Source organism: Pavona decussata, unplaced genomic scaffold (assembly GCF_977016875.1).
Source record: "Pavona decussata unplaced genomic scaffold, jaPavDecu1.1 SCAFFOLD_216, whole genome shotgun sequence".
NCBI lineage: Eukaryota > Metazoa > Cnidaria > Anthozoa > Scleractinia > Agariciidae > Pavona > Pavona decussata.
In genome coordinates this window covers 534,626-562,179 of record NW_028145621.1, presented here as the reverse complement: position 1 = coordinate 562,179, position 27,554 = coordinate 534,626, and the positions used below count along the sequence as shown (strand labels likewise).

Below are 27,554 nucleotides of genomic sequence, written 5' to 3'. Positions count from 1 at the left end.
TTTAAATAAATCAAAGTACCTAGAGCAGTCATTATTAAAGAAATAAAAAAACGCGCCGAGTGCATTGTTGAGTTATAACTCAACAATGTACGAGGAACAAGTTTTTTATTTCTTTTATAAAATATAAATAATCGCAACTCCTCAGACAAGTGCGAATTTTAATGAATCAACATCAAGTTTCTCCTTACACGAGATAACGCGTAATAGTAAATGGGAGCCAGTAACCGGACTCCACCTTGTAAGTTTCAATCCCGTATACTCTTTCATACCATACCATACCATACCATACCATACCATACCATACCATACCATACCATACCATACCATACCATACCATACCATACCATACCATACCATACCATACTATGCCATGCCATGCCATGCCATACCACACCAAGTTAGAGGGTGAAGAAGGCGTCCTCGTGTGGCCCACAATAGAGAAATTAAGCGATGAATCGCGCTTACGGCAAACGGCAAACGTGAGATTCGCGTTTATGTTTTCTTGCAATAGAGAGTACAAAGGTGAGAATAGTGGAAAATAATTGTGGCCTTTGATGCTAATGCAAAACTACTCGATTTTACTGTGAAACTGAAAACAGCGAGCGGCAATTATAGGATAAACATGGTCACCTGGTCATTTCTGCATGCCATTTGCCGTTTGTCGTAAACGTAATTCTTAACCTCTTTAATATGAGTACCCCGGGATTTCTGAGCAACAGGCAATTTTATCTTCAACTATTCAACCCATTTAAGAACCTAGATAGCCTTTGGTTTCAGTTCACATCAAATACGTAGTAAGTAAACGTGTAAAAGCTTTCACACGTTTTCTTACCTTGTTCCTTTCACAAAATAGATCACTACTGTGATCCCGGGCTATGTGAAAATATGGCTGATTGAATAAGTACGAATATTCCTTCCAAACGTGTTTTAGATCAAATACATAACCTTTTAAGGCTATTGTGAAAACCACTGTGTGAAAACCTTTTTAATATCCTTGATGACCTTTGTTTAGACATCAAATACAAAACTTTTTAAGGCTACTGAGAAAAAAGGCTGGTGCTTTTATATTATGAAAAGGAACTTATTACGCTGCGTGGACGGCGATCGATACTACAACGTCATAAAACGAGGTTTTAATGAGCGTATGTTGTACACCTTTGCCGTTCTCTGTGAAACGACGAGAAATGACCAAATTATTAACGTTGATGAGAACGTATATACACAGTGACAGCGTGTTTTCAATTTTTTATCCGAATTTGGCTGCTGGTTATTTCAGCCAAGTTATGAAACGGGATCCTGAAGTGGTATAAAGAACACCAAATTATGTTTCAGGTGATGTTTTCCCTTATATGGATGACTTCAGTGAGGCACTGAAATAGGCCGTTTGGCGGGACGGGACTTTAAAATCAGTGAATCGGGATTCGGGTTTTTCGAAGTTTTCACTGAAGAAGGTATACATTGACATAGCTAAAATTCCGATGTGAACACGATATTCAATTCTACGTCCCCGGACGAAAGGTCGTTTTATTTGCAGTTGCAATGACGATGTACATTAGGAAAACCCACACTTTAATCAAGGAACCGCAAAACAATATTCGATCTTTTTTAAAATTGTGTCATTTCCATCTTTATCGGACCCGTAGAATTTAAAAGTATCCTTTGACGAGTTTCATCGACGGGCAGGATGAAGTTCGTCCCGGGCAAGATAAAACTTCTTTCTGGCATCCCAGGATGAAACCAGTCATGTCAACAAAAAGGAATTTTGCTCTCGGAGAACCATCGTGGAACGAATACCAGTCCATTCTCATGTGAACGCGGCCTTAGTTTTAGGAATGTAAGTAAACCCGGGCTATCTTTAGCTTTAGCGATATCACTTCCTTGGCAACGTGACAAATAAAAAAATATATAATATTTATAATATAATAACTGATGTTATTTAGAGACAGCCCTCGTCCCCCCCCCCCCCCCCTCCCCCCACCCAAATGAAGTCTCTATTTTGGTCTGAACTGAAATAGATTAAAGGAGCTGTCATCGAGATTTTGCTGTATGTTGGTCAAACTAACTGCTCAAATATTTGTCAACGAATCGAACCTTCTGTTCTCCTTTCCGGGAGGAAAATTTGAAATGATTTCACCGAGGAAGAATAAACTATAATAAGTTTTTAGCGACTTCTCTAAAATACATAGGAATCACGCCTTGAAACTGAATTGGCCAATTTGTTCAAGTTGCAATCCACTTCCATCCAAGCCATCCGCAGCCAGACATAGTGGGGTTTATGCAAAACTCAACCATATTATTTTAACGATTCAATCAGAAACAAATATGTTTTTTTTTGGTCATTCGTAGTGACAATACAAATAGGTGGCACTGCCCCTTTAGCAAGTTTGGAGTCATATGGTCGCATATCACCATCGAAACCTTTTATCGTGTGACGTCATCGTTTAATGATCTTTTGTCTTGAGAATACTTTCAAAAGAAAGCTAAAGTACCAGGCTGCAGTGTTAATCTGATTTTCTACAAGAGCACAGCAAAATGCTTGGGCTAACAAGAATCACGCCTCATAGAAATAACAGTTTCCTCCAAGACATTCTGGAATACTTGTCATGTTTCTTGTGGTTACATATACTTGAGGAATATCAAACGATACTGACGACGAGTATCGATATTTTCCGGGCAATGCCACGCGCGCCAGTTGTTATCGATGTCAGCTCAACCGTACGTAAACACGTAAATATTTTGGTACGTGATCTTATTCGATGGATTATAAAATGACGTGATTGCCACCCGCTTTGTGTTTTTATTTTTAAATATCCACTTTGTTTATTATACCGAAAATCCCTTATTTGACCAAATATTCGAGTACATTCCAGTGACCGTTACTTAACTTGTAGGTCATGTACACGGAAACCCAGTGGTCCAAATGCAATTTTACGCTTAATTTAGCATAACCGCACAACTTTGGAAAACAACATATCGCTAACAACTGCACGTGAAATTCTATCTGCAGAGGGACCTGTTACTGTAAAGTCTCGAAGTGTAGAGAAACTGACTGACAAGAATGTGTTTTTGAGTCCATGAGAAATCTGGCCATGATGCAGGTTTAAATTTAATACTACAACGGCTGAAGCCCTGAGAATGAAATGCTGTTGTTCGAACCATTAGCTGAGAAGCTCAAGTTGCGGTTGGACGATAATGCTTTTTATGGGATTCAGAAAATACCGCCGGAAGCGAAACTCACTGAAACACTTCTCGAACTTATATCACCAACATTTAAAGACATTAACTTGATTTCTATAAACTGCAGCTGATGATGTGCATGCATAAAAACGATTTTGTGGCAAATCACTCGCTTGAAATCCCTTTAAACAGTGAGTCATCAGTGACGTGTTAACGCGGCATACCAAAAATGTTTCCCGCCAAAAAGTGGTTTCCGTGCCACAAGTCGCGTCAGCGTCCGTTTTCGTCAAGCGTGACGGCGTAAACAGGCATAATATGGCTCAAAAGCTGAGATATAATAAAGTGTTTTGAGAGGCTATTAAGGTAATGGACACTCAGGCCTCTAAGGGTTCATTATCTAAAGCTAAAACATCGCGAAGCGGCGAGAGAGAAATTCTCTAGAGTTTTCGAATAATGCTCAGAATTTAGCATTTCAGATGATACTTCATGTAATTCGACAGAGCTCAGGTTTGGTGGAAGCTAGCGAATATTTATTGAAGACCACCTGTTCCTTTTCCTGTAGTACTTCACTTCCATGATCCCATAAAAGCTCATACGTAATTATTCTCGAGAACGAAACTCATAAAGTTTTTTTTTCGTTTTCACCTCTTTCGTAAGTCAAAACTCAGTGATGTCTGATTTTCCAATTTTTTTTTTCTTACCAGTTGATTTACATACTTTGTATGTTTAACAGTCCATTTGAGTCCTAATATCGCTGTTTACGTGATCCATGATCGACCACGCACGACTTGACTCGCTGGCATATTTAAAATACCAGGACTGATTACTGAAAGCACTTGCTAGTCTACCGAGATAGACTCGAGATAGAACGTTCGGTTGCGAATGAAAGCGGGTATCTGTTCAGCCAACGACACGTATGCAGGAAACCATTTATTTTAGGGTGATATTATGAAAAGGAAACTGGCTATTTAACCACTATTACGAACAATTTGGAATGCTTTCCAACAATCCAACGATTTTTTTGGATTTGCATAGCTCCTTATTTTCATGGAAATAACTTGAGGAAAAGAGTGACTGAACACAGCTGTACCGGAAAAATATAGCACCCTAATCTGGCTTCACAGTAAAAGAAACGAGAGCTCAACACTGAACGATTGTATGTTTCAGTTTTAAGGGAGTCGGATATTGAGACAAATAACTTGTATGCTAACTTGAACGGTTTGACGGGAGGCGAAACGAAAATATATGCAGTTTTGGCGTCATGATCATTTTGAGAACCGGGAGGGCTCGAAGTGAACGATCGTTACATGAGAGCTACGAGACAAAATTAAGGATGAAAACATGAAATATAATTTACGTCCTTTGCCCAATATTTCAGTAAGTAACAAATAGCTCCTTCACCTATTATTCTTTTGTCTTCGATTGTAGAGGGTTGTTTTGAACAGGATATTCAAAGAATAGGGTTAAAATTGTCCTGCTCATCGCGGTTTCGTTCTTCTTACCGCGGTTTCCAAGAGCCAGGTCTCACATTTCCCTTTCGACCCAGCAAAATCAGCTGTCCATCCCGAAAGCGGAATGCCAAGAGAGTTATCTTATCTGTTGTCATTCATATGCACACAAGACCAATCTGAAATATATAATCATCCTTTATTGTTGACAATGACTCGAATTCTTCCTTTGTGCCATCAGTTCCGTTGCGTTGTTAGGTTTTTTGTTTGATCCCGTTCTGGCAGTTGTAAACACACCAAAGCCATAAAACGTAGAAGGAATTCCGACAGCACAATACAAATAGAATTCAACTGTAAAGCAGTCTTTAATTTAATGTCACATAAAATTTGCTGGACTCCTTGTCTCCGATATTTCCGCATGCATGTGACCGAGCTTGCGATATGATAAAAAGCGCGCGTAATCCTAAATAGCAGTATTACGTCACCTTTCTGCCGACGATAATAAACATCAATGAGCCTTTCGGGCTTTGTTTTGTTTTGATAACCTTAACAAAGTACTTTCTGCAATACGAAGAATTAAATTCCCTTTGGACACCTAAATTTCTTTGAAATAACTCTGATAGGACCTGAAAGCTTTAAAATGTATACGCTTTGAATCACTGACAGGTTTTTGTCATGAAAGATCGCTGGTGTAAGATAGATTACACAATCTTTAACGAAACTCAGACCATTATCAGCTATGTCTGGCGCGTTTTTAAAAAATATGGTGCTATTTTCATCGTATTCAAACCATACTTTGTTCCTCCAGAATGGGAAATATGAAATTATGGCATGCCAAAATGTGGCGTAATCATCTGGCCGGATTGTTATGCAATTTTGAAACGATATTCTCTAAAATTGTTCAGGTGAATCACAACACAAAATACGCAATTACCGGTATTAGAAATAAAACGTGTTAATCGTTTCGTTTATTTCGCTTTCGCAATGCAGAGCATAAAACCGGTCGCATTAGTCTACAAAAATAGATTTTTGTATACAATTGGTTCTATGAAAGCGAAATCATTACCTCTTGTTTTTATCAGAGCGATTCATAATATCAATAAAACCACTTTCTTTCGCGCATTCTAGTCCTGTGTTATCGTCACCCCTAAAGATAACGGGTTGTTTACGCTTGAAATCAAGCTTTTAAATTTAGAAAAATAAAAACTCGCGAGGATGTTTCGAATTTTTTTCTGACGTGGCAAAAATCTTCGCTGTCGAGCTAGATTAGATGCTTAAGTGTAAAATATATAAAACACAACAAAACACAATGTGTAGGAGAGTGATAAAACCCATTTATCCCATAGATAAAGGATTTTTGTCTGCGAACACAAAAGCAGGACTTTCTTGATTGTGCCAAAGAACCGACAAAAAGCTTACGATAACCATGTCCAAAGATCCTCGGACAAAGAACACTGCGTGCGTCACGTAAATTCACGACCAAAATGTTCATGAAAATTCGAACGAAAGATCGAACGATTAATGCACTGCCCTCGAGGGTCAGTTCAACTTGTATGCAAAACATGTTTTGCTGATCATCCCCGTTTCCTCCCCCTAAACCAAGACGTTGTCGGCCAACATCAAAGGTATACCAGAGACTTTGCCTATTAAAATACCAAAGCTATTGTGTAACAATCAGATTACAATCTCCGTTGTAACAATGGTGGGTGCTATCAACACTTTGAAAGGAATATCAATAAACGGCAGAGTCGAGACCACCGTCAAATATTAGTTTACGAGAATTCTGTTGCCTGCTACTCTCGAAAGACCCTCAATTGATCCAATACCACTTCTAAGGGATCGAGGCTTTGGCTTTCAGTCACGTCTGAAACTAGCTATTACGCAAGTTTCGCTTCCCATCAGCGCCTACACAACGCGTAAATATTTTGGCTTCTCGGTTTCAATCCGTGAGCATTGGTGTCCTCCGGTGACCTCCCAATGCTACTGCGGTAACGGACTATAAATAACTCCTTTGTCAGTTGTGACGGGTATAAAAGGAAGTTTGAATTTAGAGTCGATCAACACTGTTGTGACTGCGGCCGAGTGCAACGACATTTGAAAACCAAGAATTGAAGACGCAGACGATGGCTTTGGTGCTTAATCACATTGCTGTAACTACCACGACGCCGTCGTTTACAAGGCCTATTCCAAGTCCTGTGCCATTTTCATCCCCAAGTGGAAATTCTGCTCACAGGTCCTTCGAGGGAAGCATTTTCACGTACTCCAACGCATACCCTATTCCACACTGTATCCACAGGAGTGGGAAGTTCGAGGCGCAAAGCATGGACTTTTTCAGCTCAAACGAATCGCGATTTGACTCTGTCATTCTGGACGACGATGCGTTAACATCGCTAATTTTAGAAATGGAACTTGACAAAATGAATGTTTTGCCCGAGCTACAAGTCGTGAATGCTGACTTAACAGACTGTAGTGTAGTATCAACCAACGGAAAGCAAGGATCGTGACTTCCTGACACCGCGGTACCCAAATATTTTCCTAGTGTTGGAGACAAGGTTGCTGTTCAACGACTCTCTTCAGAGGACGTATTTATTCCTATCCTTGAATTAAGAGTGAATTAATCACCGCAATTTTTAACACGAACAACTAGGGTACGTTTAGACTGGAATGTCGCTCGGAGGTTCATAGAATTGTTCAACGGAAAAATATTGTTAAATTTGAACAGAACACGTTTCCTGAAATATGGATGGAATAATTGACTTGTCAAAATAATGGCATAAAATTGTAAATACTATTTTTGTAATAAATGTAAAAAGATTCAATGTTTTGACCGCGTTGTCTGGAAGATTTCCGTGATACACGACACGATTGGGTCGCAATTCAATAAACCACAACACAAACAAAACCGGCTGAGAAAAAAGTGACAGCAAACAGAAGGGATTTGAATGAAATTGACTCCATCGGATACGTTGTTCGTTCAAAAATAGTTTCTGCTGTCAATGTTATTTATTGCATTTGCATTAATATTTACGGCCATGAATTCATTACGATAAGGGATGTCTGTAGTATCACGGCTGATCGCTATCGATCAGCGCGAGCTGTTTTGTGTTCCTGTACGTCACACCGAGTTCTGTTGATTCTTCACAAACAAAGGTCAAAACGCATAGACACAATTTATTTCACCCTGTTCATGATCAAAAAGTAATTCTCAGACTTTATTCTGACATAAAAAAACCAATTAATAATCTTCTGTCGTGTTCCGTTTACGCTAAACCTATTCTGCTCACATCTTCCTGCGTATAATATTGCGCGGGAAAACTGCTTTGTGCGCCTGTCAAATTAAAACAAAAGCACGAAAACGATTTTTTGGCGCGTTTTTCGTTTGGCGTGAGGCCTATTTCCTGAGTGCAATGTAAACAGGAATTGTTAGTCATCACGAAAGAAGAAATAGTTTCCCAGGAATGTACACTGAGTATATCCGTGGGAAAACGTGAATTGAGTGCGTCGAATTACTGCTTTTGTCAACATAATTCAAAGCTGCTCGACTCGCAGCTGGATGCTGTGAATATAGCGATGTATTTTTTCAGTTACATTTAAGGGAGCAGCCCCGTCGCGTCCTGTACCACCCACAATTAGAAGATTGTTTTATTCCCTGACCTCAGAACGGAAGGGTCAAGCGCCTTTCTCAAATGATTCAAACCACCACTGACGTTCCCTTCCTTTGCTTTCAAGTTGTTCATACATGGCTTAACACCAAAGAATATTTATGGTCATGTTCAATCAATTAGACTAAATACAGCGATGTGTCAAAAAAGGCTTTGTTGAATAGAATCCGTAAGTCGTGAAACTGAATCACACGGTCCCTTTATTCTCTATTTTATCAAGTTGTGGCAAAGACAAAGAAGTCTATTTTGGCAAGAGGAAAGTTCGATCAACATGACTGGGGAACGATTCGGTCTTAAAAAACACCGAATGTTTGTATTCCAGCCAACATTTGGAAATATTTGAGAATATTATATCACCAAGTGATATAATATATATTTCTAGATGTTTAATGCCGTCTAGAATGACTTCCTGTAGGAAAATAGCCAAACAACTTGAGGTCTTAATTTGAATATTTTCCCAAGGCAGATGTGTTATTTGTTAATCTGAAAAATTAACAACAGCGCCGAGAAAAATATGCACGAAAATGACAAAGAATCCAAGGAACTTCAAAGAAGATTACGACAACCGCAATTTCATCGCTGAAGCCGAGGTACGGAAACCACATCGACAATTGGCGGAAGTCTGTACTTGTCTGAGCCCCATAGAACTGTTCTGATCGTTTACATTGTTGGATCAAGAATTCAAGTAAATAACACTGTTCTGTTTTGAATTTGGCAAGGCCTGTTCCGGCTAAAAATAAAAGTGGCGATAAGAATTGGTGGCCATGGTGAGCTGTTGAGTGGAGTTGGGTGTGTTTCTCACCTCGCCGTATGCATGCGTTTTGCATCCTGGGAACACCCCCTTTTTTCTCTTCCCACAAACCACGGAACAGGCAAAGTGGTCACAAGACACAGCGAAAAAGGTGCATGATGTTTTGTTATTGTTTTCGGTGGTCTTTCCCGAGGAAAGCCATGTGACTCACCCGGATCTCGATCCACAGGCCACATGCCTCTTTACTTGGATTAACTGGGTCATTCAGTTCGAATTTAGACACGTTCGGTCCTTTCGCGTTTTGTGATCCGGCAGGCACTGACCGTCCATAGTCGTCACATGCTTTTTCTTTTTTCCCTGAGTCACTTAGTTCAAATTACCGTTTAATTTGTTGTTTATGATCAAACAAAGTCCTGTCACATGTTTCCTAACTGACCTAACTTTTTGCCTGAGTCATTCAGTTATTAAAAAGGCGTACTCAAGGCTTGTATAAATCCTTTGCGCTTCGTCTTCAATAAAAACCTATTATCATGGGCGAGATTTCCGTTTTTGTCACAAAACGAAATAACAACGCAGCAAATAAAACATTCAGGAACATTGGTATTTCAAGGCCACATGCAAAAACTCTGATGACTCTTAGCTAAACAACGAAAAGCGATCTTAAATATGTATGTCACATGCGTCTTTGAGACTGGGATCTATTGCCTACGTCAGTTCAAAGTACTTTCCATTGTACTTTCCCGCTGGTTTCTATTCTGGGGATTCACTGTGACCAAATACAGTTATTTTGTGGTACAGTTACGTTAACGAAATTAAGGCCTATCATCACTCCCAAGGGACCGGAAGTTACACGCAATCTCGTCCCGACGGGATGTGAGTTGTGGGGGCGCGCAAGCCTAGGGACGTTTGTGCCCGCGTTTGTTTGCCGTGACAAAAACGCAGTGAGCTGAAAAAACCTTCACAATTAAAATGAAATATACTCCAAAACGATTGCACAAGTAAGAACGTATTACACTGTTACAGAGCGACCCTTCCTTAATTCAGTTGTTGTTTCTTTGTCCCCGAAGTTTATTCTCATAAAACCTCAATGATCTCACTAGTTCCGATTTTAATACAAAAAATGGGTGGCTCATGCTATTTCATCCATTTCATCCTGAGTTTAAGGCATGCGGAACCATTCTTGGCATAAAACCCAGTTATTTCCCATATCTAAGACGCGTAAATACGTACATCCGTTTCAGATTTCAGAGTAGTGAGGTTCAATGACCTTAGACCATGAGGACGTGCCTGGTGAAATGACGAATGTCTTCGAGAATGACACACGAAAAAGAAAAACAAGCCCCACTGACGTAAACAGGTAAAAATACGCATACAAATTTGTCCGCAGGCATTAGATGTTGAAAAACGTACTAATAAATTGCTAAGAACAGAAATGTCTGGTTTTCCGACTGGGGGAAGGTTTGGTTTGGGGCAACAGGGAGTTAGAACACCTTGAGTGGAGAGAATGGGATGAGAACAAAGACTTGATTTTTACAGCTCTCTTGGGATATGTGATTAACTCAGTGAACACCAAGCTGCAACGAAGGTCGAAACTTGCATGTTCCCTGTCCCTTGATAACCTGGCACTTGTTGTAGCAATAGATAAAGGAAGTTGCATGAAACCTTGTTCCGTTTCTGGTCTTAGTAAGCCACACATTTTGAAAACCAGTAACTGTGTTTGAAAGGACCACCGGCGACAAAATAAAAGCGGGGATCTGAATGTATTGATTTCAGTATTTCGAAAAGTACGTCTTTTTTCTTCAATGTATTACAGAAACAGTGTAACCTATTTTGTGCTTATTGTTGGCAACGGCAACAATTTCACTGACTTTATTTGAGCGATCATAAAAGGGCAATTAATGGCCTGGATAGCGAGCGTCTCCAAAGGATTCGCTGGCGAGAGCAAATACTGGTGGAGTCCTCACTTTTTGCACCGACAACCTGATCAAAAACTAAGTACTATAAATGGCAGAAAAAACCCACGATAACGCTTGATATGCCAAAAAGGTGAAGCCTCAAAAGACAATAAAGTTGTTGCTGCTACTGTTAGCAAGCATGAAAAGCAACATAAGATATTGTGAGGTTTTCCACGGATTCGGGTTGGCAAGGTAAAGGTCCACCTTTTAATACCAGCGGAAATTAGGCAATTGAATGCTTAATCTCACTAGCATTAACTAGATAAACAGCTTAAACTTCCAAACACTCAGATAAAATATGAAAAAAAATACGTAAAGTTGAAAAAGCCCTTGTTGGCCAACTTGACACTTTAGGAAAGCTTGGACAGTTTCCATCATTCACCACGTGCAACTAATTTTGGTTATCAACCGTCGCACGAGAATAGAACATTATGCAAATAAATTTAGCACACTTACACCCATAAAGCCATTGGGTCTCATCGTTCACGGTTTATGCTTTTTTGGTGTCAACGTTTTTGCAATCGAGTGTATATATGGGAATGCAAACAAATTGTTGTTGTTGTGAGGTGTAGAGGATCAGTTTTCTACGGGATCTGATTTTTGCAGTTGTGGTTTCGGTAGCTGGAGATCGGAATCTATTCTGATCGAAGTTACCTAAATTAGAAATAGCAGCTGAATTTCATTTCAAGGTTAATTAAGTTTAGTGAGCGTTGATAAACAAGTGAGACAGTTTCTACTTTCTATCTATCATATACGGAACTAGCCCTGTCGCGATTGTGCTTGTAAAATGCTGGAAAAATTCCCCCCCCCCCCCTCCCTCCTAGAATGCCACGAAGGTGCTACCTAAATTTCATGATGTTTTCCTGAGTACAAACGTTAATCAAGAACTTTATTTTTTGTTCTTCTCAAAAAGTGCTAATAATATCGGTTAAGAAAAATACATCTAATTAGCCATTTAAATATTAGATGAGGATCGCAGTAGGCCTGCGAAACGTTATCAAGGGCCAGTTAGTATATATATTCCTGGAAATTGGAGTTTTCTAACAAATTGTTCAGTTGTACCTCCTTGATCAGTATGTCAGTGCTGTAAACCTGTTATTTGCTGAAAATTGCCCAGAAAGGCAAAAGTTGCTGGAGATTGCTAGAACTGCTTATAAGTAAAGTTTCTCCAAACACCAAGAGTTGCGGCTCAAAAGTTACCAAGCACAATTGGGACAGGTTAAGGGGGCGTTGGGGGGGGGGGGGGGGGGAAATAAGCGCCCTGGCTTTGAACAGTCATAACGTTTTTTAATCTTAAAGCAATCACGTGCAGCACTAAACTTTGTGACTTTCCTATAGTTATCTGACATCAGGTTGGTTTAAAGTCATTCATCCTGCAACTTGATGTTACCATGGCGACAAGAGATTTTACCACCGTGTTTATTTTAATTAAGTTTAATCTCGCAACTTTAAAATGTTATACTAGTGCCGTACACCAGTGTTAGTGTTTCTTTATCGGGTTTGAGTACTTTGGTTGAATTTTGAAGGATATCTGATGTTTTACAGAAATCGTTAAACCAAAAACGGTGGCTGTGGAGAATTAATCGAACAGCGGACGTAATCTCCACACTCGTCGGATTTTTTGGTGAGAATGTGTAATTTACATGTAGACGTACCCACCGTCCCAGGTGGGTGGGTAGGTCTACACTTAACCGGTTCTAGCGGGTGTGTTGCCTTGTTAGAGTGTGGGCCTGGTTGTTCGAAAACCAATTAACGCTAATCCCCGATCAAAAATTAACCGAGGTTTTCCTCTCGCTTATTTTAAATGTTTTCAAGAGCTAATTTTAAGATAATGGTAAAAACTAGAGGATAAATATCTTTTGGAAGAATCTTTATCGGTTAGTCATTAAACATGAATCAAACTTTATGTTAACCCAGGATTAGCTTAACCTGGCTTTAAACAACTGGGCCCAAAGCCCAATTGTTCAAAGCCCCTATAAGCTAATCCTGGGTTAGTTTAACGTGAACTTTGATTCGAGCTAATTAATTAAATTTTTTTTCCGAAAGATTTTAGTCGCTCAGTTTTGATGCAGACTTTTCTTTACCATTAGATTGAACTTAGCCATGTTAGCCTTTAAAACAATTTTTAACGAGCGAGATGAAAACCTCGTTTACCCTTTTATTCTTGATTAGCGTTAATCGGGCTTCGAACAGCTGGGCCCAGTTGTTCAAAGCCCGATTAACGCTAATCCTCGGTTAACGTGAACGTTGATTCAAGTTAAATTATCAATCAATAAGATTCTTCCAAAGATTTTTGCTCCTTAGTTTTAATTCATACTTGACTTTACTAATAGCTTTTAAAAACGTGAAAAACTCGGTAAAGTTTTACTTAATCGAGGATAAGTGTTAATTGCATTTTGAACAACCGGACCCAGTCCCTGGACCTATTTCGGGCCAAAATAAGTCACTTCCCATAAATTATACTCTTTTTCAGACTTGGCGCGATACTGGTTAATCAATCTCTATCGCATCAAATGTTTCCCGAATGATTGTTTCGATATAGTTTCTCCCTTTCTTTATCTTCGCCCTATATCGCTTGAAGACAAAAAAAAAAAAAAAAGAATAAGTACGTTCCCTAAAAAACTATATCCAATTTTAGACTTGAAAGCAAAACCGCAACACCCGTTTTCAGAAAAACGGCTCAAAAACCACACCCATTGTCGCTGGCACATCCGGTACAGCTTATATAAGGGAGAACCCCAGGGAAAGGTAAATCATTTATTTATGGAGTATGTATTTTCGGTAAACGTTTTATGTATGCCAACATCAGACCACAAAGAATTTGAAGTGGCTTCGTCTGAAGGAAGTCAATGCACGAAAATGATATCAGTTAGCGATATGCTTGGCATGAAAGACATGCATGCAACTAAATCAGTAATACTGCTTGTGGAATCAGTATTGTTATTCCTCTTAAGCCTCTTATAATGTCAGACCTTCTGTCCTCACAAGTGTTCCGAATATTCAAACATCGGAACATTCTTTACATAGCTCTAAACTGGCTGCTAGCAGCTCCTTTCTAGATAGTTTGTTAAGCGAGCTAATGATACGAGCAGGCGAAGAAGCAAAGCAAGCTTGAGGACGCTGGAGGAAGCGAACCAACAGAGAAGAGCCCCTCGTCAAGAGCAATTTTCACATGAGTAATTTGCTCGCTAGGCGGGGTATCTGAAAACGGGATTGTAGATTTGCTCTAGCGAGTCCTTCAGTTTTGCAGGAAGTCGAAGAAAATTTTCACTCCTGCACTGTCGCGTATTTTTCCAGCAGCCCCTGAACTATGTGTAGACCATATTCATATTCTATTATGCTAAAGTCATCTATCGGTTCGTTTAGGGGAAATTTAAAGAATCAGTTTTTCGGGCTGCTAAGCCCCGCGATCTTGCACTGAGCAACAACGATCAGGGACGCCCGCAGACGGTAACAATATCGAAGGACTTTGCTTTCCCACGCGTTAATACCGGCTCGTAAGAATTTCCAAGCTATATTTATTTTGCAGTACCTGACAAATAAAGAGCACTTGAAATACTGCTATTATTATCATCCAGTTGTTGCCAGTAAATTCATTAACCCTATTCCGGCCCCAGAGAATCGCACTACAGAACTGCATGGGAACTGAATCAGTGCTCAAACCGCGGAAATACTGTGAAGTGTTTTTCCACTGGTGCGACTAGATGGCGCATATACTGGCAAATACTTACTCTATAAGCTAAAGGATAAAATGTTTATAAAACAAACATCTTAATCAAAATTACCTAATGAGGTCTAATAATGCAGTGAAAGATTGTTTCTGAAAATTCACCATATCGTCAGTCATGATGCACCACATAGCAATTCTGTATTGAAATACTGTAGTATACAAGTGTAGGTAGTATATAAATATTGGTCTTAGCAAAGCTGTGCAGACCAATCATGAAACATAAACTATTGCCTAAAAAAAGGCACTGCTTAAAAAATCCCAGTAGGGGTTAATTATACATAGAAATTGCACTTGATGTGAAACGGCGAATCTTCAAACAATATTCGATTTAATATCTGTGAAATTCTTATCTGAAAACATCCAAAAGATTGGATCTTATCAACTGAGGCTTTATTTGGAATCCCATAATAAATGTCCGTTTTGGAAAGCAATCAATTGCATATTAATGAGCTATTGTACGCGTCTCTAATTGCGACGCTGTAAACATGACGAACGAAGACAAAACTGTGTGAATATTGGTCTGAGTGAAATCATCGAAAGCAATGTGCTGCATTGTGAGGAAAAGCGTTTGATTAGCAACGGTGCATTGAAAATTAAAACTCGTGTACCTCCATCTGCTAACGACATGCTAATTGCTTTCCGTCTTTGTCTTTTAATCAAAACACAAACGAATCAAATTCAAATTCTGTTCTTAAATGTAGCACGTACTTCACTTTTCCTTTGACACGTCGTTATTGTTCTCGAACTTTGTGAGCTTAATACTTCCGAAAGGAGAGATACTTTATGAAGGTTTGATAGCAGTTATCACCTATTCTTAAGCAAAGGAGTATTACAAGCTTTTAGCGTGTACTGTTGTTTTATCTCCGTATTGATCAATGGAAACGGCATCTATCGCTTATTTCAACAGCAGAAATCGCAAAAACGGCGTTATGAAAACATCAAAACGCGCCGACATAATTTTTGAGAAATCTGGAGTGGGACAGGCACCGAGTAAAGATTTTTTTTCTTTGTGCGTCGAGAAAGATTTGGTCATATGGCGCTCGTGGAGAATAACCTTGCGGAGTGATACGCGGTTGCCAAGTGAAACGATTCAATCGTGGCAGGAATTTGTGGAATCCTCGAATGGCGTATGGCTGCAGAGTGAAATAAGGCGAGTTCTTGGAGCCGATACTTTGAATTATGTTCTCTCTTTGGTTACACAGAGCTGGCTGCCTTTCCTGAAGAGTGATACCTTGATTGAAATTATTGTTCGACTTGATCTTCTTGACATTGCCCGACTTGCTCAGGTAAGATACTGGCATTTAGTTCGCCGTTTAATATCGTGTCAGGCCCTAGTGGTCGTGACATCAGCCAATAATTACTTATTTTTACTGATAGAAACGGTTGCTGGTACATAAAGACTGGACTATTTTCAATGTAACTGCATGTTGTAAAATCAATAGTAGCTGGGTGAAAATTTACTTTTTTGTGAAATCGAAAACAATTTTAATGATGCAAAGGATTCTTGATAAGCAATTACTTTCCTATGAATAACTAATTCTTCTTTGAATTTAGTCAGTTTATTTATACACTAAAACTGCTGGAAAGTTTCGAGGTTTTCCCTGCTTTTTGACTAAAAAAATTCCCTTTCAACAACAATAATTTTAGGACATATATACATGTATATTAGTTTTAAGTAAGTGATTTTCATTTTTTTTTCCACAAACAAAATAATGTATTTCAAAAGAAAGCAACCCTTTTCAGAAAGTAATAAAGAAAAAACAACTTAATTCAATAAACTAAAACATTTCACACTTTGGTGGAAATCTATTACTTACAGATTTCCATTATTACGTTATTTTAATTTAAATGTCTTTTTTGAAAAAAATCCGGTCAAATCTATCTAATTATGACTGTTATTTTAAACATTGTCTCATAGCAGTTTCCGTGGTTGTGGAGAACAATGTGAGACAACCACACTTAATGAAAATAAACATATCTTGTATTGATTTCTTTTTCGCAGCGGGTTTGACAAAGTATAGCCAGAATTACTATAAAAATAATTGACAGATCGTAATATTCTCACACTTGAAAGGATCATTTTAGAAGAAACATCAGATTTAAGGGAAATGTCTCTTCAAAATAAAGTGAATTAATGAAAATCTGATAATCCCAGATTTTATGTCATGTTTTATATCTATTCAAACAGCGGCCATTCTGAATAAATTACATAACAAAACGACATTGAAACAACATATTTTTCATCCCTAGTTTGGTGCTTTTCCAACTTCGAGTTATATCTTTTTCTTGTTCCTTTTCTTATTTTGGAAAGATTGATAGATAGTGTGAGACTTTTTTATGTTAAGTCCATCTTCAAGGCGATTTGAAAGGCGATGATTCCTTGCGAATGGTCGCAGTAGTTAGCATTACTTTCGTGCGGTTCAAATTGTTCTTAACTGAGCGATGCGAAAAACAACAACAACAACAACAACAACAACAAACTTGCAATCAGGGAGATGCCTTGGAGTGACTCCTGTTTTCTTTTCCACTTCCATCCCCTCCCTTCCACGATTCCTCCCTCCCCGTCCTCAACCCTTCCTCTGTGGCTAATGTGTTTTATTCTTCATCTCCTTCTTCTATTCTATTTCAGGTTTGTAGAGCCTTGTATAACGTTTGCTCAAGTGAAACGTTATGGAAAAGACTTTACATCAATCATTTTGTGGAAATCCCTCCAGAAATCCATTCGGTTGCTGAAGATCTCGGTTGGAAGAAGGTTTTTCTCATGAACAGAAAAATACTTCATGGCGCCAACACAACGAAGAGGGGTCATATTAAACAGTACGAGGCACATATTAACGGGTCAGTCAAAGAGAACTAGAAAGTGACATTTGTGATATAAAAGTGAACTTTTCCGGTGCAGCTTAAAGGGGGAGTGTTTTACCGAATTTTAGTGTGCCTTTCGATAGCGAAACTGAAACATTTGTTTCGATGGAAATGTTAAAATACTGGTTCAGGATTGTTGACAATTACCCTAGGAGTATACATAAGCTATTATTTGTTATCTTTTGCTGCGGTTGGCTTGGATGGAAATGGATTACAACTTGACAAAATGGCTAATTTTTCAAGTTCGTCCAATGTATTTTGAAAAAATTGTCAAAAGCTGATTTGTAGTTTGCTCTTCATTGGAGAAATCATTTAACGTTTTCCTCCAAAGGTTCTACGAACAATATCATGTTAGAGAAAAGGTTTTATGCTAAATACTTGACATACAACAAAATCTCCGTGACATTGCCCCTTTAACGTTCAAAATTAAACAGTTTAGTTGAGTAATCACGACAGAGGTTAAAACTGATCTAAACAAATATGTTCAAATGACTTGCACAATACAATATAGTGCTGTAAGACAAGGTGAAGTGTGCATAATATTCGCTTAAATTTAAATTACTATTTTATAAGACTAAAAAGGTTTGAAAGAAAAAGAAACCGAACGTTTTCGACTAATTAAGTCATCTGCAAGGTGAAATGTTAGAGATGAGATGTTAATTGAAAGAGTCAAGTACAACAGAAAAACGGCTGAGTGTATAGTGAAAAGACAATAATTATAATAATAATAATAATAATAATAATAATAATTATAATAATAATGATAATAATAATAATAATAATAATAATAATAATAATAATGATAATAGTAATAAAAAGCAAGTAATGTAAAACAAGACCCCCCCCCAAAAAAAAAAAAAATATATATATATATATATGTCGTGCTAACGAATAATAGCAATCGTAAGTAACACAATGAACCAATCAGAACTCGAAGAAAATTCAAGTAGATATGGCGTTAGGCGAGCGAAAAGGTGTAATGTATGAGCGTACCACGGTTGGATCTGGTTAAGCAAACCTAAGCATACCCAAAATTACTTATGACACTCAATTGTAAACTGCTCGAATACAGTAAAAGTAACAGTAAAGCCATTCTTCCGAATGAAAGAAAACGTTTTATTATACAGCCATTCAACCAGTTTCATTATATCCTGAATGAATTAGGTTCTACTTCATAAGTTTTCTGAGATTTGTTGAGAATCATTTAACAGTAACGCTAAGACAATAACCTTGAGTGTTTATTTCTTAAAATAATTAGAAAATTTTCTTGTTTCTACAAGTTGTTGTGATACTAATAAAACGTTTTGAGAACTCAGCTCGGATTCGTTCTCCCAAGCCTTCAGTTTATCATCACAAAATGCCCTTAAAACATCGCAAAAATATTTCAAGAAGTCCTAAACATCTAAAGAGTTTCTCAAGTATGTAAAAAAAGAAGACTTTGGCTTTCTGGGTCTCAAACAAACAAACAAACAAACAAACAAGCAAAGTTAAAAACAAAGAACCGTTAACAGACGTTAAAGTTAAAAATCAAATAACGCCTATCTCAACAATCAATCTAAACTAAAATTAATAATTGCCATAACATTATACTGCGATATACCTTTGAAAAGAACAACGCTGCTGGTGAAGAAAAAAATTTTTTTCAATCAAAGCATTGCGGAGTAACTGAAGCTCCACAAAGCACGGAAAAATATTTAAATTCGCCACGATTTACGATTTGATTTATCCGCCAATGAGATTGCCAGTTTGTAAATGAAAACGAGGCTTTTCGCCGGGTTGGATAAAAGCCTTTTCATTAGGCTAGTAAAGTTTTCGGCACTAACAAACTAAACATTTTGGCTAAGCGGAAGGCGCTCAAATTAAAGGTGTTTGTGTACTTGGAGGAGTGTTGTCATCTGCGTCAGCAAATTGTTTTGCTAATCGTACTTGGGGATCATGAAGTACATGACCACAGTCACCACGATCACTATTATGGTAAACAACCAGAAGAATATTTTGTCGATAACTTGAGCAGCCATGTGCCATTTCTTTTTCTTGTCTTCTTCAGTTTGATCCACTGACAAAGAGTTCGCGACGGCATCGAGCTTTGCGATCACCTGGTCAAACTTGCGCTCCATTTGCGAGGGGAAGACAAACTCTTGTGCAGTGCCTTTGGGTGAGCTGCACGGGCTTGTGTTACCGCTTGTACCGTCTGTTATGCTGCGTCGCCGAACAGGGAAATAAGTTTGCCAGCGGTCTGCAACCAAGGTAACTGAGGAACCTTTTCGCTTAGGCGCATCCTTTGGACTTTCATCCGATTTAAACTTTACTCCAAGGAGCCTGGCAAAAACCTTGAAGACCACGAATTCAAAGCCAGCTGACATTTTCGTTGAGGGGTCTCGATGATAAACCCACAAAACAACACAAGAAACTACTAGAGATGTTCCTAGTAAAGCCATTATGGCGGTGGAGTACTTTGTTAAGAGAGGTGTCACTTCAGAAGTAGGAGGGATGTTCTCTGTGAAGATAAGAGTATAGACAGTCAGGCCAAGAAGAATTGTTATGATCAACGAGATTCTCTCGCCGGCCTCTGGCGGAAGAAAAAACGCGAAGACGGTCAGAATAGCAAGCGCCACGCACGGGAAGATCAAATTGTTAAGGTAGAAAAGAACTCTCCTTTGTAAAAGCAGATGGTAAGTGATATCTATATACGGGTCTGGGCAACAACTGTATTTTACCACATTTCGCACAGCCTCGGCGGAAACAAGGTCCCATTCACCACTTAAAATGTAGTTGGATAAATCCACTTTTTCTCGAGCAAGTTTGAGGTTCAGCCAGGAGCTGGTGTAAGTCCAGGAACCAAAAACCATAGTGCAACGCTGCTGATCGAATGGGAAATAAGTGATGTCGATTTTGCAGACTGTTTTGACTTCTGTTGGCGCGTACCACTGGCACGAGCCATCGTACTTGATCACGACTTTGGTGTTGAATTTGTACATCTCACCACTGTCACTTTGAATGCTAGAAGGAAATGACAACGTACAAAAATATAAGAGAACTGATGTTACGAAAACTCTACGAAAGTTTATGAGACACTTTTTTTATGTGCGCAAAAACAGCATAGAATGGTGGAAAAGTTGCTAAATAGGCATGAATGTAAAAAGCGGTGGAGGAAGCAAGGATTGTAGGGGGAGAGAGGAGGGGAAGCAGTAAGACAATTGCCTTCCGATGGGAAGTTGAAAATACAGGAAATTATGTTCACATTCCCAACACCATCATTATGATCTGCCGTCCATTGTTATTTAGTATTGTTTATTTCTTAATATGATTAAAAATAATTAGGACTGGGTGAAGGTAGAGGAGTTAGAATTTGAAACGGGGACATACCTGTTATAAAGAACAATATCAGGTTTCCACACCAGCTTTGGGTCGATATTGATGAACTTTACTCCGCCATAATCATCTGGATTCCACCTCAAGAAAGGGTTTTCCCAACTCTAAAATCACAAACAAAAGCAAGACAATAATTGTGAAATTAATTAATTAACAAAAAAATACATATGTCAATAATAAGCAAACAAATACACTTTTTTTTTCTAAGAACCTCTTTTATAAGAACGTCGAGGTTGATATTAACTAACATTTGAGAACATACTAAGTGTATCACCCTGGCTGAGAGTCAGACACTGTGCTACTACCAGTTCTTATTGCTTATCACTCTAGCATACAAAGTACATACCTGCCTGATCCAAACCTTACTTGTCATGATCTGGCTTCGTCCATCCTACAAGTAGCAATAAGAAAGCTGAATTTCCTTTGAATGTTGGTCTTAAAGGGACTACGAATGCTTGATTTGCCCTTGAGAACTAAGCAGACATTTTTGCAAAAACCAGCAAAATCCGCCTGAATAGCCCATAAGAGGCCGGGTGAAAACATTGAAGTTGTCATGATCAAATCACCTTGACATAGGTAGGCGAATTTTGAAATTTTACATGTTAAAGTCCACTTACTAATTGTACGAGCTGACTGAACATCATGTCAAAGTTGACAGGTATTGGTTTTTCTTTGTCGATGACTGGTCTAACTTCTTTGCTGTAGTTTACGAACAAATCATGCATGAGGCGGTGCTCTGAGTCAAGGTGTGGCTGACCTGAAAAAATAGATGAAAGTTTGTATTATATAAATACATAATACTTGAAGGAAGAGAGATGGCGGGATGGAGCGATGGTGTTGAGAGCGCTCGTTGCTTCTACCAACAGTGTTTTCTGGATTCCCGACTCGTTATCATTCAGAATGTGATTTGAGTTTGTTGTTTATTTTCGTCTTTGCCCTGAGGGTTTCTCTAGTGTTTATTCGGTCTTTAAGTGTTCGATCATAGAAGACTTGAGCTGTATACTGAAAAACCATCTTGTCAGTGGGCTTAAGAACTGACTTCTAGAAACTAATTCTCACGTCTTTATATCGTACTTACGCGTGTTTACGCAGTTTTGTTTTGAGCCAATGACGCTGTTACAGACAGAGAACAGTTGTTTATTCTGTTTGTCTCTATTGTACTTTCTGCAACATCCGTTTAATCTAACGAAGATTAAGGGATCTTGTGGAAAGTCGTTATCTTTTAAGATACTGGACGTGGCCATAAATGGTTTTGGTTTTTCATTAGGTTTTGATCAATCTTGTACGGTGTGAAAGTGTTTTTGGTTGTCAAAAGTTCATCACCACAAATTTGGTCCATGGTTTGTCCTGGAGAAAAGATTTTTACCATTAACAAAACAGCAGATAAGTGGAAATGATTAGGGGCCAAACACTGGAACAAACACTCGCAACTAAACGCGACATTTGAGTGAGTGGCGGTCAATTCTGTACGGGTTGCGTGCCTACATTCCTACAAAGGAAAACTTGGTGTAGCAACAAGATCAGCAACTGCAACCATAAACAAGTCTCTTCATCGTCTAGGTTTATTGCTATTCATTTGTTACAAAATGTCGTACACGGTATTCATACAAGAGGGTCTTAATGGGGTTTCATGGGAGTACCACAAATAACATGTTGGTTGTGATGGCAAAATTTCCTTGACATTTAGTCGTTTTAAAAAGCCATTTAGGGCAAATATTAGTTCAGTTGACAAACTGACGATCAATTCATAATGACGACCTCCGTTGACCGTCGCCGGGTGAAAAAATATCTCGTTTAGTGGATCAACTGAATTTAAGCAATTTCATGGTTAACCCTTTTATACTGATTCTTTTAAAAAGTCTGCAAACCTCAAGAATTAATTCAACTTCAAATTGTTCTTTACTCAGCCAAACCAGAATTCAAGTTTTCTCGTTTGCTTTGTTAGTTCGTGTTTTTTTTTTTTTGCTCGCAGCAGGCAGGTGCAAAAAGGCCAAAGTGCTTGACGTCAAAAAACCACCAAGTTGACGCCGTCCGTTGACTGTCATTGGATGGTAAAAAAAATCTCATTTCTTGGTTGTCATTTTAACCGAATTTAAGCAATGTAATGTTTTACACTTTTCATGCCGAATTATTCTTGTTAAAAGGACTGCAAACCTTACAGAACTAAACTGCAAGTTCTGCTTCTCTAAACAAGCCAAAATACGCGAAATAACAGAGGCGCGAACAGCTTAGTACATGCCAAGAAACTTGCCGGGAAGAAACGCTCTGCTAGCAGGGTAGCTTCTTCAATAAGCCAAACTACAATTTTTTAAATTTTCTTGTTTTCTTTGTTAATACGTTTCTTTGTTCGAATCAAGCAGATACAAAAATCTGAAAGTATTCAGTAAAATAACCACCCAAGGAGCTTTCTGCTTTAACAGTTGGTGACCTACTGTTAGTGAAACTCACTTAAATTTTGAAAAACAACACGAGCCTTGAGTATAAACTTTGTATAAACCTCAATTAAAATACTTCATAAACAGCACACATCGACTGAATAAACTCCAGCTAACCAGTCGTGAAAACTTGACCAAAGGCTGTCTTTAAGGGGCATCATGGTAAAATGCTATGATTTTCTGAGCTGGTTGTTAGCATTTTATCGTTATTATCTCTTCGAGGATGTTAGCAATCTAAAAAATGCCTCAAAAGTCGTCATAACGTGGGCCACATCATGGATCTTTCAGAATTTTTTTATGATTTGTAGGATGGTAGAAGTTTCATTAATTTTAGGTAAATTGGGAAATGTTTAATTTCGAAGGTGATTAAAAATGAAAATTTGAACGGGTAACAGATGGAAACCACTGCAACAATCTGCTGACGTACAAGCCAACGTGATCTCGCGTGGGTGACGGATTGTCTGGCGGTGTGTACAAAATTTTTCATTTCTCTCTTGTCTCTTTCCTTAATAACACACTATTTCATAAAAAAACAAAACAAAAAAAAAACCGTGCTTCCCCTCTAAACTCTTGCTCTCTCTAACAGAACACGTTTCCACTGGATACTGCGGCTAGTTACCACTCCCTTTCTCTAACAGTTTGTTTTTGCCCCAAGGCTGAGCGTTCGAGCCGTTTTTCAGACAGCGGGAGTCTGAACTGTTTTTCCTAAACTTTTGACACAAGTTCACCCTGCGAGCAGAGCCTCCTTTTGCAAAAGAAAGGCTCTGCTGGCAGGGTGACACAGGTTTAACACACACAGAGACCCACAGGCTAAGAATGCCAAATTTGAATCATTCTGCTTTGGACAAACACAATATACAATGCTAAATGCTGCAGTGTCATTGTGAAGCTTATGGCTTCCTTTAGGTCGCTTCCTCCGACTGCTTTGCTTTTTTTTTGTATATGAAAATCGTTTTTTTTTTGTACTTTTTATATTTTGTGTAACTTTGAAGATAAAATCTAATTTAATTGATTAATTGATTGATTGAATTGTTTCGAATGATTCAATGCGAGAAGATTAAACAACTGCGTTAGTTTATTTTATGACTGACATAGCTCATTAATGTTAACAATTTTAACGAAAACAAATCGAGAAAATGTCTTTAAAAGTTCACGCCGAAATTAAGCCCGTTGCAGGATCCACTTTTTTTTTTTTGCCTGTGTTGCAACAAACTTGACTTTAATAACAACCTCGGTTTTTAGTTGATAATTCCAAACAATTCTTACTCCTGAACGAGTCTAGTAAGGCCGATTAAAGAACTCAATTGCAACCGTACCCTCGTCTTTCTCGAGGCCTTAAGACAAACAAACAAACAAACCCTGAAAAAACAACAGTCTAGAAAGAAGGATTTACATATAGCCAACTGTAAATTACTACATGTAAACAGTATGCAGTATCGTCTAGCCCAATATGTTGAAACAAGGTCCTATCTGAGAAAACAAGTGGTGACGTCGTCGTTGCGGCCTTGTGCCCCAATAGGGGTGAAATCAAGGAGTAAATGAGTAAGTGTATCCAAGGACAACAAATTTGTCTTCGAGATAGCAAGTAGTTCGAGCTGGCGTTTGAGATTGTGGGAGTCTGCTATACTGAGATATGCCTGTATTACAAGCTGAGGTATACCCCCGTCATTCTGGGTGGACACTACTGGATTTATTTTTGGGGGGAGGAGGTTGTGTGCCTATAGGCACGAATGACTTCAATTTTAAACCAAGATCAGAGACCAAACTTCTCCCAACCTGTCTTTGACCTTATCCTGATATTATTTCCTTTTCTTGTGGTCACAACAACAAAAATACACACCCTATGTTAAATCAGCAAGGAAAACATACCCTATCCGTTATCTCTCGAGAGTGCTGGAAGAAATTCAACGAATGATCAAAAGGAACAGCACTAAACTGATGAAGTGTACTTCAGTAACTTTCCGCATTGAATGGCCGCATGTTGGATTTGACATTTGCATGATACAATCAAAAAATAAAGTGACTGCCACCTTGAAAGAATAACCCTGAAACAGTATGCAATGATGACAGTTTTAACTGCAAGGTTTTGAACCGTCATAGTTCACAATCCATCCACAAACTCAGAGGCTGCAAATGCTAGCACCATCCATACTAAACAGTACTATAGGAAAATACGAGATGCTAACTTTTAAGTCAAGCTATTTTATATGATGAGGAATCAAAAGCTAGAGTGATCATGTACAGAATGTCAGAACCACAACACACTGCATTCAGTAGAATGCAGTTATACCGCTTCCTGCAAATAGATGAACCCACGCAAGTATTCTGTTGATGAAAACGGTGGCAAATGTGTTCGTGTGCCAAACAAATGTTACACTTAACTCTTCAGAACTACTAACAACGTGCTTGCAGAAGGCTTTAAGAAAAAGAGAAACAGTTTTAGACAACAATAGTTTGTGTGTTCTCTTAAACTTCTCAAAAAAAGACTGTCTTTTTGAGAAGTTTAATTTACCATAAATATTCTGTCATACAGCATGGTCGGCCAACCGGAAAGAAAAAAAACTTGCAGAAACGACTGCATTACTCTGTTAATGGAGTAGGCACAACTGAGGTGGTTGTTACATTGGGTTCATGTTTTTGTTATTTACAACCGGCTCAACACAATTTCGTCCCCATTTTTCTCAAGACGGAATGGGGAAGGCCTGATTCGACGTTATTTTCAAATTATGACGTTTGGTAGTATTCCGGCACAGATTTCAAAGTTCACGAACAACTGTATCGGCGAAATGGTAGGTTGACTCGAACGTTGATGTACGAACCTGGATCATTGTATTCCTGAAATTTCCTTTTGACTAGCATTCTTATAAGATATATCATTTTTACACTTTAGTAGATTGATGCTCTTCAGCTCTATATACAATTTGAATGGTGAAAGTTCTGGATTCCATTCACAGAGTTACGTTCAGACGGTTAGAAACGCAAGGTGATCAGTGAGTCCGGCGGGATTCCGTGTCAACCGAGAATTAATTTACTTTGTCTTATAATTCGCTATAACATGTAAACAACATATCGAAACGAATTCGTTATTTCTCCTAGGCTCATGTTTTCAAGATCTTACCCTCTGCAAGGCTTTCCTGAACGAACTCTGTTTACTCTCCCTTAATTAATAGCCGCTGTATGAAGAAAGTGATACCGAATTGTGCAGCGTATACAAGTGCAGTTTTCTGTCGCTTTTAGTCTTAGCCATGATCACAGCAAGTCATGGATTATATTGGCAAAGACAACTGAAAATGGGAAATTTAGGTCATGCAAAACAATCTCTCTTATTCAGTTAACGGAATATAGACTGGTGTAAACAAGAACATTCGAATATTCAGCCGGAAACTTACCGCCACAGAAATCCAGAGAGACCACGTTAGCCAACACGAACAATGTTAAAACGTACATGATGTCTGTATCACAAGAACAAAATCATCGATGGCTCTTATACTCGTCTAACTCCACAACGTCACCAAACACAAACAACCTCACTTTCAAATTACATCAAAATGGGCCTACATTTCGAGCGATTGTTCTTTTGCCGTTCCGAAACAGCAGGTAGGAACTACTTCAACCAATAAACAGTTTGGGGTTACAATCTTCAGACTTTTGATTCGGCAGTTTCATTGTTTGGCGCGTTCGTTCACAAACAATAACTCTTCGGAAAGTCCTTTGTGATTTTCTTTCTTTGAGGCACAGACGTATGTTAATTAAATTACCCCGCGGCTTTCCCCCGCCGAGATGAAGCACAATCTATCACGTTGTGGCGTCGAAGAGTTTAAAACAAAGGAATTGTTTTGACGAGTTACCGTAACAGGAAAAAGGTCCAAAAAGTAAGGTTCCATCTCAAGGTGCGATATTGTAAGACGACAAAACGAACACTCTTTCTGTTATAGTTGTCGGATCCTGAACATGGAAACTGAACAACATCAAAAGATACTATAGCCTTCACGAATGATGGACGTTTTCAGTATGCACTGTATCGGAATACCTTTTATTGTCAGTAGTTGTCAGTAATGGCCTTAGCTCCCACGAGTCTTCTGTAGCGCAGTCACGTGGTAGATAGGCTCGATTTCCGCCGTTCCCTCGGTCCCAGCTTTCCTCCCTCTCTTCGGGGCTGAGC

The 27,554-nt window shown here is 38.6% G+C and overlaps 2 protein-coding genes across 2 annotated transcripts; one reads left to right on the top strand and one right to left on the bottom strand.

Moving 5' to 3' along the window:
- Positions 1 to 15,298: 15,298 nt before the first annotated feature.
- Positions 15,299 to 18,277, top strand: LOC146459807 (F-box only protein 36-like). The gene is made up of 2 exons (XM_085088904.1): positions 15,299 to 16,009; positions 17,353 to 18,277. Exons 1-2 carry the CDS (start codon positions 15,599 to 15,601, stop codon positions 17,578 to 17,580), a joined length of 639 nt encoding a protein of 212 aa, XP_084945030.1. The 5' UTR covers positions 15,299 to 15,598; the 3' UTR covers positions 17,581 to 18,277.
- A 332-nt stretch (positions 18,278 to 18,609) lies between these two features.
- LOC146459806 (neuronal acetylcholine receptor subunit alpha-10-like) lies at positions 18,610 to 27,063 on the bottom strand. Its single transcript, XM_085088887.1, has 5 exons — positions 26,782 to 27,063; positions 21,575 to 21,714; positions 21,304 to 21,348; positions 20,952 to 21,061; positions 18,610 to 20,585 (listed from the first exon to the last, which is right to left on the bottom strand). The coding sequence occupies exons 1-5, from the start codon at positions 26,837 to 26,839 to the stop codon at positions 19,502 to 19,504; spliced, it is 1,437 nt and encodes a 478-aa protein (XP_084945013.1). The 5' UTR covers positions 26,840 to 27,063; the 3' UTR covers positions 18,610 to 19,501.
- Positions 27,064 to 27,554: the final 491 nt, after the last annotated feature.

Bases quoted from the DNA above. Each gene is read 5' to 3' on its own strand.
- LOC146459807 (XM_085088904.1), top strand. From the start codon at position 15,599: ATGGAAACGGCATCTATCGCTTATTTCAACAGCAGAAATCGCAAAAAC. The intron at 16,010-17,352 runs GTAAGATACTGG...ATTCTATTTCAG, and splicing joins ACATTGCCCGACTTGCTCAG to GTTTGTAGAGCCTTGTATAA.
- LOC146459806 (XM_085088887.1), bottom strand. From the start codon at position 26,839: ATGTACGTTTTAACATTGTTCGTGTTGGCTAACGTGGTCTCTCTGGAT. The intron at 21,715-26,781 runs GTAAGTTTCCGG...CTATTTTTTCAG, and splicing joins CTCTCTGGATTTCTGTGGCG to GTCAGCCACACCTTGACTCA. The intron at 21,349-21,574 runs GTAAGTGGACTT...TGCTACTTGTAG, and splicing joins TCAGTCAGCTCGTACAATTA to GATGGACGAAGCCAGATCAT.